We start from the raw sequence: 16,225 nt of genomic DNA, 5'->3' as shown, positions 1-16,225 counted from the left end.
GGTTCATACAATAATGCGATGTGGAACACTGCATTCCAAAGGCTTAGTTCTGCGTGTAGAAGGTACTATTTATAAGATATTTCTTAAGCTTACATAAAAGCTGAGCTCTAAATAACTTTATTTTATAGATGACTTGCTACAAAGACTACCGAACTTAAACTTAAATTAATTCTTTCGAGCGTAGAAAAACTATTCAAACGTCTCCCCTATTAAAGTGACTCTAATATGACCTATGGTGCAGGAACCAGATTCGATCCGCACTGTATCTCCACATATGACAATATTTGTATAGTATTCATAGCAAATTCCATGATAAAGCATTCCATGTGGTGGAATAAGAGCAGTTTTCTGTTTGGGCTCATGCCTATTACTTACTAAGATGAAATGTAAACCGTACCTTTTAAGAACGTTTGCCGAATAAATATTATTATTATTATTATTATTATTATGGAAGGTTAGATTAATCTTGTGAGATGCTGTAACATATAATTTTCCTATAATACTGCTGAACAAATGTAGATACAATACCGGTTCAGATAAACGGATAGTGCGTGTATAAATCGCGGTTGCTCCTACGAGACAGGCCTAAAAAATAACTTTAGTTTTCATTACTATTACAACAGTTTATTCCAAGCACATACATACACGGGGGCAGTCACCTACCCGACAAACCGGTTTCATTGGATTATGATACTCTTACTCGGTTGAAATGTAGCAACTATTTATGCAACGTTTTTAGCACAAAAAAAAAACCACTTTATAAATTTAGCAACAAAAGAACACTTTATAAATTTATGTATGTGGTAAATATATTTGAGTGGTAACATAAACAATCATCTGTTGATCAGTCAAGATCAGTAAAGTACTATTAGCTAAACACACACGCGAGTACATTTCGAGTGCAGGACATCAGATTAATATTATATTGATATTACCTAGTTTTCGCATATCACACGCTGAGTTAATGTTACTCAGTCCGTACGAATTATCTCTATAAGTCGAAATAAGGTATTCAATAATTGTGTCTTATATTATAAAAAGTTTATCATTTTAATAGTAATCATCCTACATAATAGTATTGTACTTACCTATAATACTGTATAGCTAAGGCATACAAAAAGTAATCCTGCTACACCGATGATGCTTAACGAAATACTGGCCATTGGCTGTTTTAAACTTAAAACTGAAGCGGCACCGCTAACTAATATGATCTGAAATTACGAGAAGTAAAATGGTTCTGCGCGGCGGTGAATCAGTTGTTACTGAAGCAAGGAGTTAATTCTATGAGCATAATGGGAAAATATGTGTGTGTATTAATATGCATGGCTGCCGCATGTTTGTTTATACATAAGTATATTCTCATTGGACAATTAAGTTACAATTTATTATCAATATTCAGTGACTTGTTGTTACGTTTGTGAGAGACGATGAATTATATCTATTTATTATTAAAACGATTTAGTTTGGTTCTGCAGAAGTGTGTAAAAATAACTGTTTATTCTTAAAATGATTTCACCTAATTATTATCATTATTATTATTTTCAAACACACTGATGCATGAAAGAGGACCCTAGATCAAAGTGCCTATAAAGATTGGTTCCCACTTGAACGCAACACAAGGACGTAACAAGTCATTGAGCAATCACGACACGACGGATCAACCGAACTGTTGTGATTGGTCAAATTACTCGCGTTGCGCCTAAGGCCGTTGGCGCAATTTTTTTTTCCAGGACGAACGTGGGCAGAAATCATGAATAATTCATGATTAATTATGACATAATAGGGAACATTATAGAGGGCGCTGTATAAGAATGCAGAGAGATTAAATAATTAGTGTAAACAACGTTTGCCAACCGAAATGTTTGGTCTAGTGGTAAAGGCTTTAACCTATTACGCTGAAGCCCTCGGTTCGAGGTCTTTCATTTCACATCAGCTATCTTTCAATTCTTTATAATAGAAAATAATTAAGGTAATGAATTATTCATGAGTTTTGCCCACGTTCGTCCTGGAAAAAAAAAACACGCAGCCCGTTGGTTGCGTTGATTCTACGCCATTTTTAAGTGGGCTCTATTTAGAAATAACCACAATAACATAAAGAAAATTTATCAATTTCAATAAAACAATTATTATTACATTACATAATATTTAGGCTCCCTATTACATAATATTTATTACACAATATTAAAAATCGATGCAGAATCTACAGCAGATAATTAATTATTATAGTGTTATCTTGTTATACTGTCAGCTATAGGTTTCTTTTAGAGGTACAGCACAAATGCTTGGCTCTACCTACCCGAGTCATTGTTTCAAATCCCGCCAGATGACACTCTCAGATTCCACTCTCTTTGTCCATGAACATCTAAGTGCGCGTACGTCGAATGTCACGTGATTCTCCTCAGCTCATTATTGGCGGCTCTTATATTTTGTCAGTTGTCTGCTTTGAAGTAAGAATAAGAATGTGAATATCCAACATCAAATATAGATTATGTTAATTGCAATTATCTCCGTCGTTCGTAGTGTGTTCATAATCATACCCACAGTTTTATTTGCGATAAAATGCTGATTACGGAGAAATTAAACGACATATGAATGCAGTTTTACAGTTTCTGAACCAATGTGGGCGCCCTTTAACATACTGTACGAAGTAAAGCCGATTTTCCACTAGGCGAATTTTTTCGCGCGAATCGAAGGGGGTCAGCTAATACGCATGCGTAGAGAAGGATGTGGAAGATGTAAACATGAATACACATGCGTACAAGCTGGCGCTTTCGATTCGCGCGAACAAATTCGCCTAGTAGAAAATCGGCTTAAAGCCGATTTTCCACTAGGCGAATTTGTTCGCGCGAATCCAACGTTTCGAAGAGAAATAAATCGCCTACTCTCTTTCCACTACATGAGCGAATAGCTGCGACGTTCATGTTCCTCGCGTGGTTGCTGAGCATTTCGATTCGCATGAGTGCTCATTTCCTGAGCTCTGATTGGTTGCGCAATGTTTCGCTTCGCAAAAAGTAGAAACAATTCGTACTAGTAAATTTTGCTGAAGCGAAAAATCAAAGGAACTAGAATTCGTCGAAGAAGGCAGTATGACAGACAGAAACGCGAATACGCATGTGCATAGCATGACGCTTTCGAAACTGGCCAACCAATGTTGGCGCCCTTCAACATACGAAGTAAAGGAACACATAATACTCGTACATAACGTATTTTGAATTAATATTAGCAAAAAGATAAATATTTTGCCATATATACTTGAGCTATAAGAGAAAAATCTAAACGCCGACGGGTAATAATAATAAAAATTAAATAAAAACACAACGAAAATCATTTAAAAAAACCCCGAACAAACATTTAAAAAATACTTGGGTCAAGTCTAATATAGGCCTACCTTTTAGAATTATAAAACAATCTTGGCGCCATTTGCAACGTACCCAGTAAGAGAACACATAAAATAAGAGTATAGACGTAATCAGGTTCAGGTACCGTTTCCTAAAACAACAATTACAAATAAACAATCAATAATTATGAATAATTAATGAAAATATTATTTTTTTATTTCTCCCCCACCCCTTCCAAACAACCCATTAGTAGCATGTAAATAACAATTATCTTATCTCTTTGGGGTCCCCCTTGGAAACAAGTCTCTGGGCTTAAAGGGCCATCCCCTGCTTTCCATGCTTATTTTCTAGTTTAGTCTTGTATTATTATATTTAATGTTTTCTCTTTTTATTTCATTTACATTATACTGTTTTATTAATTTGTACTGTTCTTGGAAAGCAATAAATATTATTTACTTACTTCCCTGTCGTTTCCATCCCATTATTATTTTGTAAAATGTGTATACACAAAGATAATCTTTTGTTTTCATCAAACCAATCCTTAGACCACAATTCCATCATTTCTCTTTATTTAAATATACTATACCGGTACATTATACCAAGGCAATCTAACAACAGGACTGGGCTCGTCTTGCCAACTCGTAACAGTCCTTTAATCTTATGTCTGGCTGTGACAAATACCAACAGTATACTGTACAATCTACATATTCTTCGCGGCGCGCAGTGTTCAGGGGCGTGGAACTGATCGTGTTGCAGCCACAGATAAACCCTTTGATCTCCGGTGCTCAGCATCCCGTTGTTATTGCATTTATTTTACTATTTTCAATAACATTGTTAAAAAGTTTAAGTAGTTGTACTACATTTTGTTGAGTACGTACAACAAATACGGTTTGCTTTATGTGTATTTGTTTTTCTTTTACGATCTTTGACATAAAATAGTTGCTATATAAATAACAAGTGCGAAGTACACTTAACATGTGATACAATTCCAATGTTGGTTGGGTGACCGGTTATTTTATTGGTTTGATGATAAGGCCAAGGGTACGTCATAAATTGCTATATAGTATCACTAAACAAAATTCGTATTCCATTCTGAACAGAAGGTGTACAGTAAGCAACAGGTACGGTAAACTCTTATTTAATTTACTTACTTTAATTACTGCTATGTTTTTTTCTAGGCTTTAACAGCTTTCATATTTAGTGTTACTATTTCATATAAACACATTTTTAGGGACAGAACTATAGATGGACAAAAAGATGGAGGTTAAGTCTAAATACTATCCGCGTAAAGTTAGGCCTCCAAATCTCAATTCGAGATGTTTTGCTGGAGCAGAACGGATATTATTAGCGGACTACATCATTATTACAGGCCTATTATCATAATCAAAATAATAAATAATATATATATAAATCCGTAGTTGTACTTTTGACGTACGGCTTAAAATTAGTAAAATAATAAAAAGTGGTCCAGAATTTGGGATCCTGGTTAAGATTTCCTAAAAACTGAATGGAGTCTTCATTGACCACATGTCTCACTGTGTTTATAATTTGGTTAAGATCTGTCCTTTTAGTTTTGATGTTATCTCAAACATATAACCTCCTAGGCGGCGGTAATAAACACCAAATTGCATAGGTATGAATTGTGCTCTACTGGCAAGTATATCGTTTAATAATAGCATTGGTGTAGCTAGTGTGTAGTGTAGTATAGTGATTTTGTTTTGCCATTGTCTATCTAAAATTATACCACAATAATTCCTAGAAAATGTCAGCAAGTAAGGATTCAATCAAATCGTCAATTGAGCATCCTGATATTGAATTCCAGGCCGGGTCTGGTCTTCATGTCTACGATGGCGTTCCATACCCGTGGTTTGTTCATGCAAGTACGCTTGAAGCGATGAAAACGTTTGAAGTACGAAATGATGACGTTTACGTTATATCTTTTCCAAAATCAGGTAAACAATGCTTCTTTTAAAAAAAGACAATAGCCTTCAACAATAGAGAAAATAACAATGGAGAAATCGAAAAAACAAATACAATTAATATTGATATACAATATTTAATCAATCTATAATTAACAGGAACAACATGGTTACAGGAAATAGTCTCAATGATTTATTACGAGGCTGACGTTGAGAAGATTACGTCGATTCACGTTGAAGAACGGGTGCCACATCTTGAAATGAGCACAGCCAAACCAGGCAACATCCTAATTAAAAAGATTGCAAACATGCCACGTGATAAACCAAGACTAATAAAAACACACATGGCGTTTGATACGATGCCCCCTGATTTCCATAATAAAAAAGCAAAGGTAATGATAACGCCAACAACAGCAGCAACTGAAAATGACGAATTTATTAGAACGAAGACGACGACGATGATAAAGGATGATGATGATGATAATGATGATGATGATGATGATGATGATGATGACGGTGATACAAATTATGATGGCGGCGGTAGACTACAACAATCAAGATGATGTAATGAGCATAGAAGATTGATGAACACGTCACATTAGGATAGATTATTACGTCATAGTAGGATAGATTATGACGTCATATGAGGATTGATCATGACCTCATAGAAGGAGCAATGACGAGGATAAGTATATAATAAAAACGGTGGTCACATTGATGTTTTCTGATAACCACCGATGACAATTACGGTGGTGTTGTTAACTACGACGTCGAAACGGCGACGATGATGTTGTTGATGATGATGAAAAAAACAAGAATGGTTAAAAAAATACTCATTGGTTTTGTACTATAACAGGCAATATATGTAGGCCTACTATATAATACGTACTATATAATAGGCAATATATGTACTATATAATACGTACTATATAATAGGCACTATACGTGTACTGTATAATAGGCTATACGTACTATATAATAGGCAGTATACGTGGCACGAAACTACAAAGACATCTGTGTGTCAGCGTTCCACTTTTTGAAGATGTTCAAAGCTTATAGTGATGACGACAGAATGAGTAGTTGGGAGGATTACCTGTTGAAGATGATGATTCCCATGAAATGTAAGTGCGCCTCCTACATATCAGTTTGGGCAACCTCCGTGTATACGTATGGATAATCGCGTACTACGTCACACAATCTGTGTTGCGTGACACCAATACAGTATACGCGATTTCGGTGCGTATCGACGTGCGGATTTCACACGTTTAAGATTTATTCGTTGAAAATCAAAAGTGTTACACGTGGCAAAGATCACTTATCAGCAAAACTTAATTCAGACAGGATTTAGTATTAAAATGCTTCAAGAAAACGACAAAAAGTAAAAAATGTTGACTAGGCCTAGGCTAGACAGGCTAACCTTATATACCTTTAGCCCTCTATCGAGTACAGTACAAAAATGATTTTACACAAATGGAAAACGCTATAAATTAAATCGTATTCGTATACGTGTTGTGACACGGAGACACGGATACGCGCATGCGTATAGGGGAGTTTGCCCAAAATATAATATACATTTCTCATTTACATATACGCATTTTGTAATTTTGTAGTGTGGCATTACTATTTTATGATCTCATAACCCAAACAACTTGACTGAACATAACAAAGTGAATAAAAGCGCAGAACAAAAAGGAAACGGTTCAAAGTTTAAAAGAAAGCAAAAGCAGTCAAGATACTTCTTGTTGATATTCCAGCTTCCAGATATCGAAGCAAACTTATCTGTAACCCAGGCCAAATGAATAAAGGTTTCGGTTAAGCGAAATTAAAATGTGTGAAGTTGTAAGCTATGGTATACTATAAAGTAGGCCTAGTTTTTTCTTCTTTTATTTTTTATCAAACAGCTCCGTATGGATCTTGGGTTCATCACGTAACCAGTTGGTGGCAGAATCGCCATGATGAAAACGTTCTTTTTCTAAAATATGAAGACATGAAGCGAGTAAGTAGGTTTAGGTATATAGATTAACTGTACATTCACTATAGGTCTAATACAGAACATAATTTAGTAACGAAACAACTCGGAAACCAACAATAACGTAAATCTATCCGTAAAAAAAAATTCTTAAAAAAATATCCGTAATAATATCGATTGAAAAGAATGATTTAACGATATCTGAAAATAAATGCAGTACTACGGGGACATTTAAATTCTGCCGTCATAATGAATAAATGACTAAACAAATCAACTATAATTCAATTCAGGATCTTCGAGGAAACGTCATCAAAATATGCGATCATCTTGGAAAGACCCTGTCAGAAGAAGCCCTCCAGAAGACAGTCGATCAGTGTACTTTCAAAAAGATGAGCAAGAACCCGATGGCCAACTTCACAGGTCTCACGGACTTTGACCTCAATGTTTCTACGTTTATGAGAAAAGGTAAGTAAAGGACATGACGTCATTGTCTGAATTAAGTATGATACTGTGGCGCACAACGAGATCCTTTACTACTTCTTCCGCCCATAAGTAGGCCTACGTGTGGGCCTAGACTTTCCCCAGTCTGTAGTTATTTCGAGGCTTTTCGATGTTTGTCTGAACTCAAGTAGTATACGTATGAAACGCCATATTTGCCAAAATATTTATCTTTTTTACTAATATTAAGTCAAAACTCTGTCTGGAACCTAGACTAGTGTGGGCCCAATTCATTTGAATACAAGAGGCTAGTAAATCTGGAGGTTGTGGGTTCGATTTTTCTCTTTTGATCCTCTGACGACAAACACATTTGTTACAAAACATGAGAGTAGGCTGATATGGGTTACACTTATCATTTGTTTCGTCATCCAGGTGGCGTTGGCGATTGGATGAATCATTTTACAGTTGCGCAGAACAAGCTGATAGATTCTGTATTGAGAGAATCATTAACCGGAACGGGACTGGAATTTGAATACGAGCCTTGCGAAGAAAAAAAATAGTACCAAGTACCAAGAAAAAGACCAACCGAGCGATTCTAGCAAAAACACTCTTTTAACATATATTTGTTATTATCATTTTCATACGAAAACTTTAAAAAAATAAATAACTGAGTTAGTATAGTCAGTGACCAAATGATACGACGCATTGTAAATGATTTTGGTCCAATAAGGTTAATCTAAAAATGTTAAATCAAATATTAGCATAGAACAAGTATTTAACATCGGCCTCTGAACCCACCAAGTAAAACGTGAAAGCTGGTTGATACTTCCAACTAATCTATAAAATGCTATTCGAAAATCTAATTTCAAAAGCTACCAACTCTTGATTTTTTGATAAATAAACATTATTATTTTCAAACTGTGACAGTACCATTGGTGTTTAAAATGTAATAAAGAAAATACAGGATACATTTTGTATGAGTATTTTTAGACTTGCGCCAATTCTGTAGTTATTTCGAGACTAGTAGTATACGTATGGAACACCATATGAGCCAACATATTTATCTTTTTACTAATATTAAGTCAAAACTCTGTCTGGAACCCAGACTAGACTGTGTTATGTATGTTGAAAGGATTGAGTACACAAAACATGAAGAGGAAATAAATATTCCCTCAACGGTTTATTAAAAGTTATTAACCTCTGACCAACAGAACATTTCATCACAAAGCAATAGCGCCACGACAGATTAAAACTATTTCAGTAGTATGAATTATACCATGGCAGTATTATCAACTACACGATTACAAAACGATTTATGTTGTAATATAAACTTAACCATGATGGGTGTGACTTCATCTGCAGAAATACTCCCCTTGCCACTTCAACCCAACTTTTTTTTAACGAATATTGTTTACGAAACAAAACAAATTAAAAGAAACACACATAACATGCGCAATGAGGTTTAACATGCTTTATTTATCAGACGATTGTTATACAAGATCATCATCATACAGTAATGTTCTATTGTAGGTGGTATATCAATATACTAGACCCTCACCTAATCTACAAATAATATATTTACATCGTTTAATGAAATTAAACCGTTGTTATTATTATACAGGGTTAATTCTTATATATTATGTAAAAAAACGACATTCGAATTATACAGTATATACAATGTTGACAAAGATGAAAACACCGTGTTTTTTTTATTACACAGTGCAGCAATACACAACATATGGAACGTTGAAAGCAACTTCGGTATTTTATATACTATCTACCGGGAACCTCTTATTAGAACAAAAAGTTCTGATCTCTAATGCAATATCAAGTACTTTTAGATTTTTAATAGTATTGTTAGTTATAATTTAAAAATGTTATAGTGCCCTCAATAGTTTGGACATGCCTATAATTATAAAACCTTTTTTTGGGAGGTCTGAAAGTGTAGGCTATAAAAGGATGAGGACACGTTTTGTAAAATCATAAAACTGAGCTGAGTTTAATTGTCACAATCACAACCGAGATATAACCACACTAACCCTGAGCCATGACCCCCTTTTACCGACGAAACACCGTATACTTTAATGTGGATAATAGTAAAATGGTCCTCATTTAGAGGCGTTGGTAATACTCAACAAAGTAAACCACCACACGACGATTTCAAAGACCATTTTGTTACTTTTTTAACACGCCGTGAGTAAAATATTGTTTCTAAATGACGAATCCCTCGACCAATTATTCAACGTTTTATACTTTCGTTTACTTTCTTACTCCGTTCCCTTTTCGAGCCAAACTGTGATGGGCTGATGAGAAATGATGTGCAGTCATAGCGCCCGCAATTGACAGTTCTCCTCCTAATATAACGCCCAATATAACTTCAGCAAAAGCAAGTCGACTTTTCTCTTCTGGAAGTTGCACAATATCAAGACAAGTCTGTAATACACAAATACATTATGTTAAAGGGTAACTCCGGGATAACATTTCTTTGTTTTATAAAATATAATAATTAATAATAATTGAACTAAATTTTCGTCAGTGGTAAAACAGAACGAGTGTCGTGAAACAAACCTTTTTTAAAGTGTCAGGACCATAATTAGGCTGCCGAGACACCCCAAACGCTATATGCTTACTACAACACTGAGGTCCAACCAAGGCGCACATCACTGTCTGTCGTTGGCTACTACTACAGGACTTTATTTTAAATGTTGTTTAAACTAAATAAGGTCCGTAACAAGTGTTCATTGACAGTTGAGTTCTGGACAAAATAAATCATAAAACCTACCCTTTGTGAAGGCAGGAATGTTCCCCCTCCAACTGTTCCCACCATTAAGGATGGCATCGTTATTCGAAGTCTTAGATCGCCTTCTGGTGTTTTACGCGCCTCTTGCACGCCAACATGACTTTCGGCGACGCAGGCAGGGTCCTGTCCGCATGCGATGAAGATGGCGGCCAGGGCATTGGATGCATGGTATGTCAATCCTGAAATATATTACAATACAAAAATAAATCACTCAAATTGTACAAATATATCACCATTTTAAACATTACCAAAATAAAAAAAATTGACGAACAAGCTTTGCGCAGTTTTATCAAAGTTGTGTACAAAGCACGTATTGAAATAAACTTAGTAGTAAGTATGAAGGGAATTAGAAATGTCTGTCTACTTTTATTCCAACATTATTAAGATCATTATTACGTAACATTCACGTGACGTACCTGTTACTCCTTGCATGTATAAGCTCATAAGTGTCGACTCGTTGGCATCATTCATGTTATCAACTGCCAAAATAAATTCAGAACATTAAACATTATTACCCTTATCTTTATTAACGCATTTTAGATTAGAGAAAGTAATTTCAGTCAACAGGGATTTTATTTATTTAGTCCTTTTCTCTAATGATTCAACTTAGGATACTGAATTTAATCTTAGATTTGAACGTAGATGGTTACCTGCGAAAATAGATAGGTGGTTGTTTACAGTTTGGCTAAACTTACCTGATGTTTTTAGAATACTTTCAACAAGTTCTTTTGGGCACACCATCTCACCAGTGACATACAATCCTCTAGAATTGTTGTAAAACCCAATTGAAGCCTTCTTGTCTTGCGAACCACCTGCTTCCAGCAGCCACTTTTCTGGCTGAATAGGGCATTCGGGAAGAACATTCATAATAGCTGCATTGGTAGCGAATGTACTGATATTCTGGCCAGACGCGTTTCCAGTTTCATACAAAAACTTCACATGAACCTTATTACCATGTAAGTTAGGTACTATCTTAATAAGTTTACCGTGGTTTGTTGTACTCTCGGCAGCCAATTTTAAAGCGTTAAAGACTTCGGGGCGATCAAACCACTGTAAAAAAGTGTACGCGTCGGGTAGGTTGCGAAATATGAACTCTGGAACTCTCTGAATTGTCTGTCCGATAACTGCTGTGTTGACTCCTCCACATGCCCTGATAAGCTTACAGCCCCTTGAGTAGGATGCCACTAATGCAGCTTCAGTTGTAGCCATAGGCACAGAGAATGATCCCTTTGCGTATATGCCATTTACGTCGACGTTAACCATCCCAACTGGGACTTTAACAGTTCCGATGTACTTTTCCACGCTACGTGTGTACGTGTCATCATTGTACATGTCGTCCAACGGTGATAGGTCAACATTACGCAACGCGTTTTGGTTGATGTACATGTTTCTATTGTTAAGTGACACACTAGTAGCAGTGGCTGACTCAGCCTGGTTTCTAGAAAAAGTAAGAAGTTATTTTAAAGTATATAGCTATGATATATTTACGGCATTTCACCACACATATTCAAATACTCTATTAGCATACTGAGTATCACAAATACTTGTTTAATATCGATATAAGTGATTATGGCTATAAGAAAGTAACTTCATAGGCCTATAACTAAAACGACAAATTACATGGAAAAGTAGATATCAATTAATCAATTATTGGGAATTACAGCTTTACATCGGTGGAAAACACAAAGTACTATAACAATAGTGTAGGTGGGATATTCAATTCAATTCAATTCAACTTTTATTTTAGACAATTGTCCATATGGTATAATGCATTACAAAGAAAACAAAAAAGATGAAGGAGAGAGGACCAAAACTTTTATCTATTGGTATATGCCTCTCTCCATTTGTAGTACATGTTTGAATCCATCAATAAATATTTGTATATACAAATTAACATTCTGTTTTCGCTTTTCATTATTCTTGTAAGAAATCGGTAAGTCGAAATCCTCAAATATTCATAAAATGATGGAATATTCTTTTCCACAAACAAATTCCTCACAGTAACAAATCTGATATGGTGAAATATAACTAATTATGAACATCATCATGTCATTATATGGGCACATTTTTGTTAAATAACGTTTGATAGTGTAGACAGAGCTTTAAGCTATATACTGAACGTGCGGTTAGGATAAAAACTACATACAGCTGCAGCAGGCGCGGATATGGGAGAGCCGCCCATTATCCGTTCTCCTTTTTCAAGAAATCACAGACCCGCCCTTGTATTCTATCGTAAAATCTAATTTCTCTCTCTCTCTCTCTTTCAAAGAAATGCTTACATATTATTTTAGTACTTACGATTGGTTTCTAACTTGGATATCAGCGGTGGCTTTGTTCGACACTTTATGAAATGATTTTCGTGCGTTAAAGTCAGCATCATCGCCTGCGCTGCTCTGTTTCAAAACGCTCGTAGAAAAATATCGACCAAACGAATTAACATTAGTTGCTGTTCTGCTCAAAATCCTTAACTTCGACATTGTCAAGCAGTTATCCTTAGACCAGTTTTTACAACGCGTATTTTGTAATAATTGGTAACACTGAATGATATCCGTATCACGTCTCGAAAGGGTTTTATACATTGTGAAGTCACGGAACATGCGCAGTCAATGACCGATAAGGTAGCATTATCTACAGGTACACTGGTAACGTGTTTCATGTAAATATATTATTTATTTATTTATTTAACCGCATCTTTTAAGTTATCGGGCAACCCCTGGACAATTACACAAACAAAACAATTACCTACAGTTGGTGGTGGTTCGTAAAGTTGTTTATTGAACCACATCTTTTAAGTTATCGGGCAACCCCCCTGGACAATGATACAAACAACTACCTACAGTTAGTCAGTGGTGGTTCATGTTGTTTATTAAACCGCATCTTTTCAGTTATCGGGCAACCCCCCTGGACAATGATAAAAACAACTACCTACAGTTAGTCAGTGGTGGTTCATGTTGTTTATTAAACCGCATCTTTTCAGTTATCGGGCAACATCCTGGACAATTACACTAACAACTATACCGTCCGGGCAACTACCTTTGGGGCAACTACCTTTGGGGCAAATACCTCCGGGGCAACTACCTTTGGGGCAACTACCTTTGGGGCAACTAATGATCAGATCTAAGGGTTGTTGTCATAAACATGTTAAACATGTTTACTCTAATTTTAATGAAGATATTATTCTGTTGTTAGACATGTTTTCATTTCATTCTTCAGAAAGAGTTTTTTTCTGATCTAACATCGTTGTTTATTATTTTTTAATACAAGCATGGCCTTTCATCTTAGTATACAACAAATGCAAAGGAGGAAAGTTTAATTCAAACTTCTATATATTCTGATGTAATTATTTGATTGAATTTCACAAATGCCTACTGTATCTGTGAGGATCGGCCATCAATAATACGGTAAGAGTTACGAAAACAGTTCATTCATCGGTCAACGACCTTCTATAATCTATTTTGAAATATTAAAACACAATAATCTTATTGATTATGTATTATCTAATAATATCAACGTGTCTATTTATAACTTAAGATACGCTTACCACATCTCATGAGTCGTTTTGCTAATCATACGACGACTTCTTGATATTTCTGTATTTAACCTAATTAGCATATTATTAACAACAGGTGCAGAACCAACCAATAGGAATTCAGCATCAAACAGCCACTTGGCAAATGTTCAAAGTAGTGGTTCAATTATATATGGCTGTTTTAATTGATGGAAGAAAAAATATATATATATATATATTATCTTTTAAGATAACTTCTCGACGAAAAAAAAACTAATACTATTATAGATGTTTACCATTATTAATGCGAAAAGAGAACAAACTATTGGTGTGGAAAAAGGTCTCGGGTGAATTTAGTTACCATCAATTAGTGGGTAGACATTCTTCACAACGTCGAGATACCTAGTTGACCAATCCTAATACCACCACCACCAAATAATGTCCCGAATGAAAAAGAAAACTAGTACTATCAACTATAGGTTTTCGCATTAATATGCGAAAAACTTTAGAAGAATGTTTAGGTTTCGGAAAGGGCATGGACGTACTCAGGTGCATTTACTTACTATCAGTTATCAATAGTACAGTGCAAACACATCAATAATCGTAACTCTAAATTTAGAAACATCGAATGCTAAAATTATAATATGTTACTAATTTTAGACTGAAACCACAATGTTTGCAGAATATAAAAATGGGCGTATGGATTAATAGAGATAATGTGCAATGTATATCATTTACTAATTTCTGTACTGAAATTGGAATGAGAGATTTATATTAGATATTCATTCATTTGTTTATAATTAGGTAGACGTTTATCCAACTCTAGAGAGCACTAGTTGATCAATCCCAATACAGTTTATTTTTTTCTGTCATCTTCCGAAAATATTACGGTAAAGTAAAACTAGAAATCACAAGCAATCAGATAAACTTTAAAATGAACACAGTACACAACATACAAAAGTAGCGTTTCCTATTGGTTAGATAAATGTATAGTTGTATATGAATAGTAGTATTGTTTAAGCGTGGTTCCCACTAGCGACGCAACACAAGGACGTAACGCAGCGCAAGTGAATTGACCAATCACAAGCGATGGCTTGGTTCCCACTTGAACGTAACGCAAGGACGTAAACGCAGCGCAAGCGTTTTAACCAATGACAAGCGAAGTTATAGACCGGTAGCAATCACAAGCGAATAAGCCATCGCCTGTGATTGGCCAATTCACTTGCGTTGCGTTACGTCCAATTGCGTTGCGTCGCTAGTGGGAACCACGCTTAAGAGACACTAGACCTGCGTTTGTTCGACCTATTTACTATATTTTATGTAAAAATACATTCTATATTCCGATACTTCCTTTCGTCTTCATACGCTTAAAAATGTGACACCTAAGTCGTATTGATATGTTTATTGTGATGTGATGAACCCACTTCGAAGGATCACGTGAAAGGGTAAACAAATAAAATAACCGTAACTTTTAAGTTAAAATACCACTCTTTCCTGGTCTTGAAATTGTTTACGAGTGTGGATAAATAAAGAAATAAAACAGAAATAGTAATGAAAATTTAATATAAATCTCTCATTCAATTTTCAAAATACAGAATTAGCAGATGAGATACATTGCACATTAATATCTCCATTAATCCATACGCTCATTTTTATCTTCTGCAAGCATTTTGGTTACAGTCTAAAATTAGAAACACATTATAATTTTAGTATTCGATGTTTCTAAGAGATGACGTTTGTTCAAAGTACAGAATTAGAACATTAGATACATTGCACATTAATATCTCCATTAATCCATACGCCCATTTTATCTTCTGCAAACATTTTGGTTTCAGTCCAAAATTAGTAACATATTATAATTTTAGAATTCGATGTTTCTAAATTTAGAGTTACGATTGCTGATGTGTTTGCACTGTATTGCAAGCAATGTATTTTTAGAACATTGTACCAATTTATACTGATAAGTCAGTGCTGATAATCAATATGTCAACCTTCAAAGGATATTTTAGTCCAGTTATCCAACTACCTCTTGACAGATAATAATTTTTATAGATCTATTCGGAAGTTTCGAAGTTCAGTGATAAGGATCGGCTCGATAGATCGAACAGAAAATCTGGTGATTTTTATCACAAGATTGTCAAATAGAACAATACTAAAATTATAAACACATATAATTGGCACACATTGCCTAGTGACACATTAACTAATTTAATGGAAAGAAATTAAAGGAATTATTTCTTGATTTTCAAAGTT

General features: G+C 35.0%; 2 protein-coding genes across 2 annotated transcripts; one reads left to right on the top strand and one right to left on the bottom strand.

Annotated features, from left to right (window-relative positions):
- The first annotated feature begins 5,100 nt into the window (after window positions 1-5,100).
- On the top strand, window positions 5,101-8,502 carry LOC140049042 (sulfotransferase 1E1-like). The gene is made up of 6 exons (XM_072093852.1): window positions 5,101-5,290; window positions 5,417-5,649; window positions 6,240-6,378; window positions 7,159-7,253; window positions 7,517-7,691; window positions 8,097-8,502. The coding sequence occupies exons 1-6, from the start codon at window positions 5,101-5,103 to the stop codon at window positions 8,222-8,224; spliced, it is 960 nt and encodes a 319-aa protein (XP_071949953.1). The 3' UTR covers window positions 8,225-8,502.
- Window positions 8,503-9,133: 631 nt separating this feature from the next.
- LOC140048983 (3-hydroxy-3-methylglutaryl-coenzyme A reductase 1-like) lies at window positions 9,134-12,990 on the bottom strand. Its single transcript, XM_072093789.1, has 5 exons — window positions 12,763-12,990; window positions 11,160-11,902; window positions 10,881-10,943; window positions 10,447-10,643; window positions 9,134-10,097 (listed from the first exon to the last, which is right to left on the bottom strand). The coding sequence occupies exons 1-5, from the start codon at window positions 12,939-12,941 to the stop codon at window positions 9,924-9,926; spliced, it is 1,356 nt and encodes a 451-aa protein (XP_071949890.1). The 5' UTR covers window positions 12,942-12,990; the 3' UTR covers window positions 9,134-9,923.
- Between the last annotated feature and the right edge of the window lie 3,235 nt (window positions 12,991-16,225).

Source organism: Antedon mediterranea, chromosome 5 (assembly GCF_964355755.1).
Source record: "Antedon mediterranea chromosome 5, ecAntMedi1.1, whole genome shotgun sequence".
Lineage (NCBI taxonomy): Eukaryota > Metazoa > Echinodermata > Crinoidea > Comatulida > Antedonidae > Antedon > Antedon mediterranea.
The sequence above is the reverse complement of the archived record's forward strand: the minus strand, read 5'-3'. Positions and strand labels throughout refer to the sequence as shown.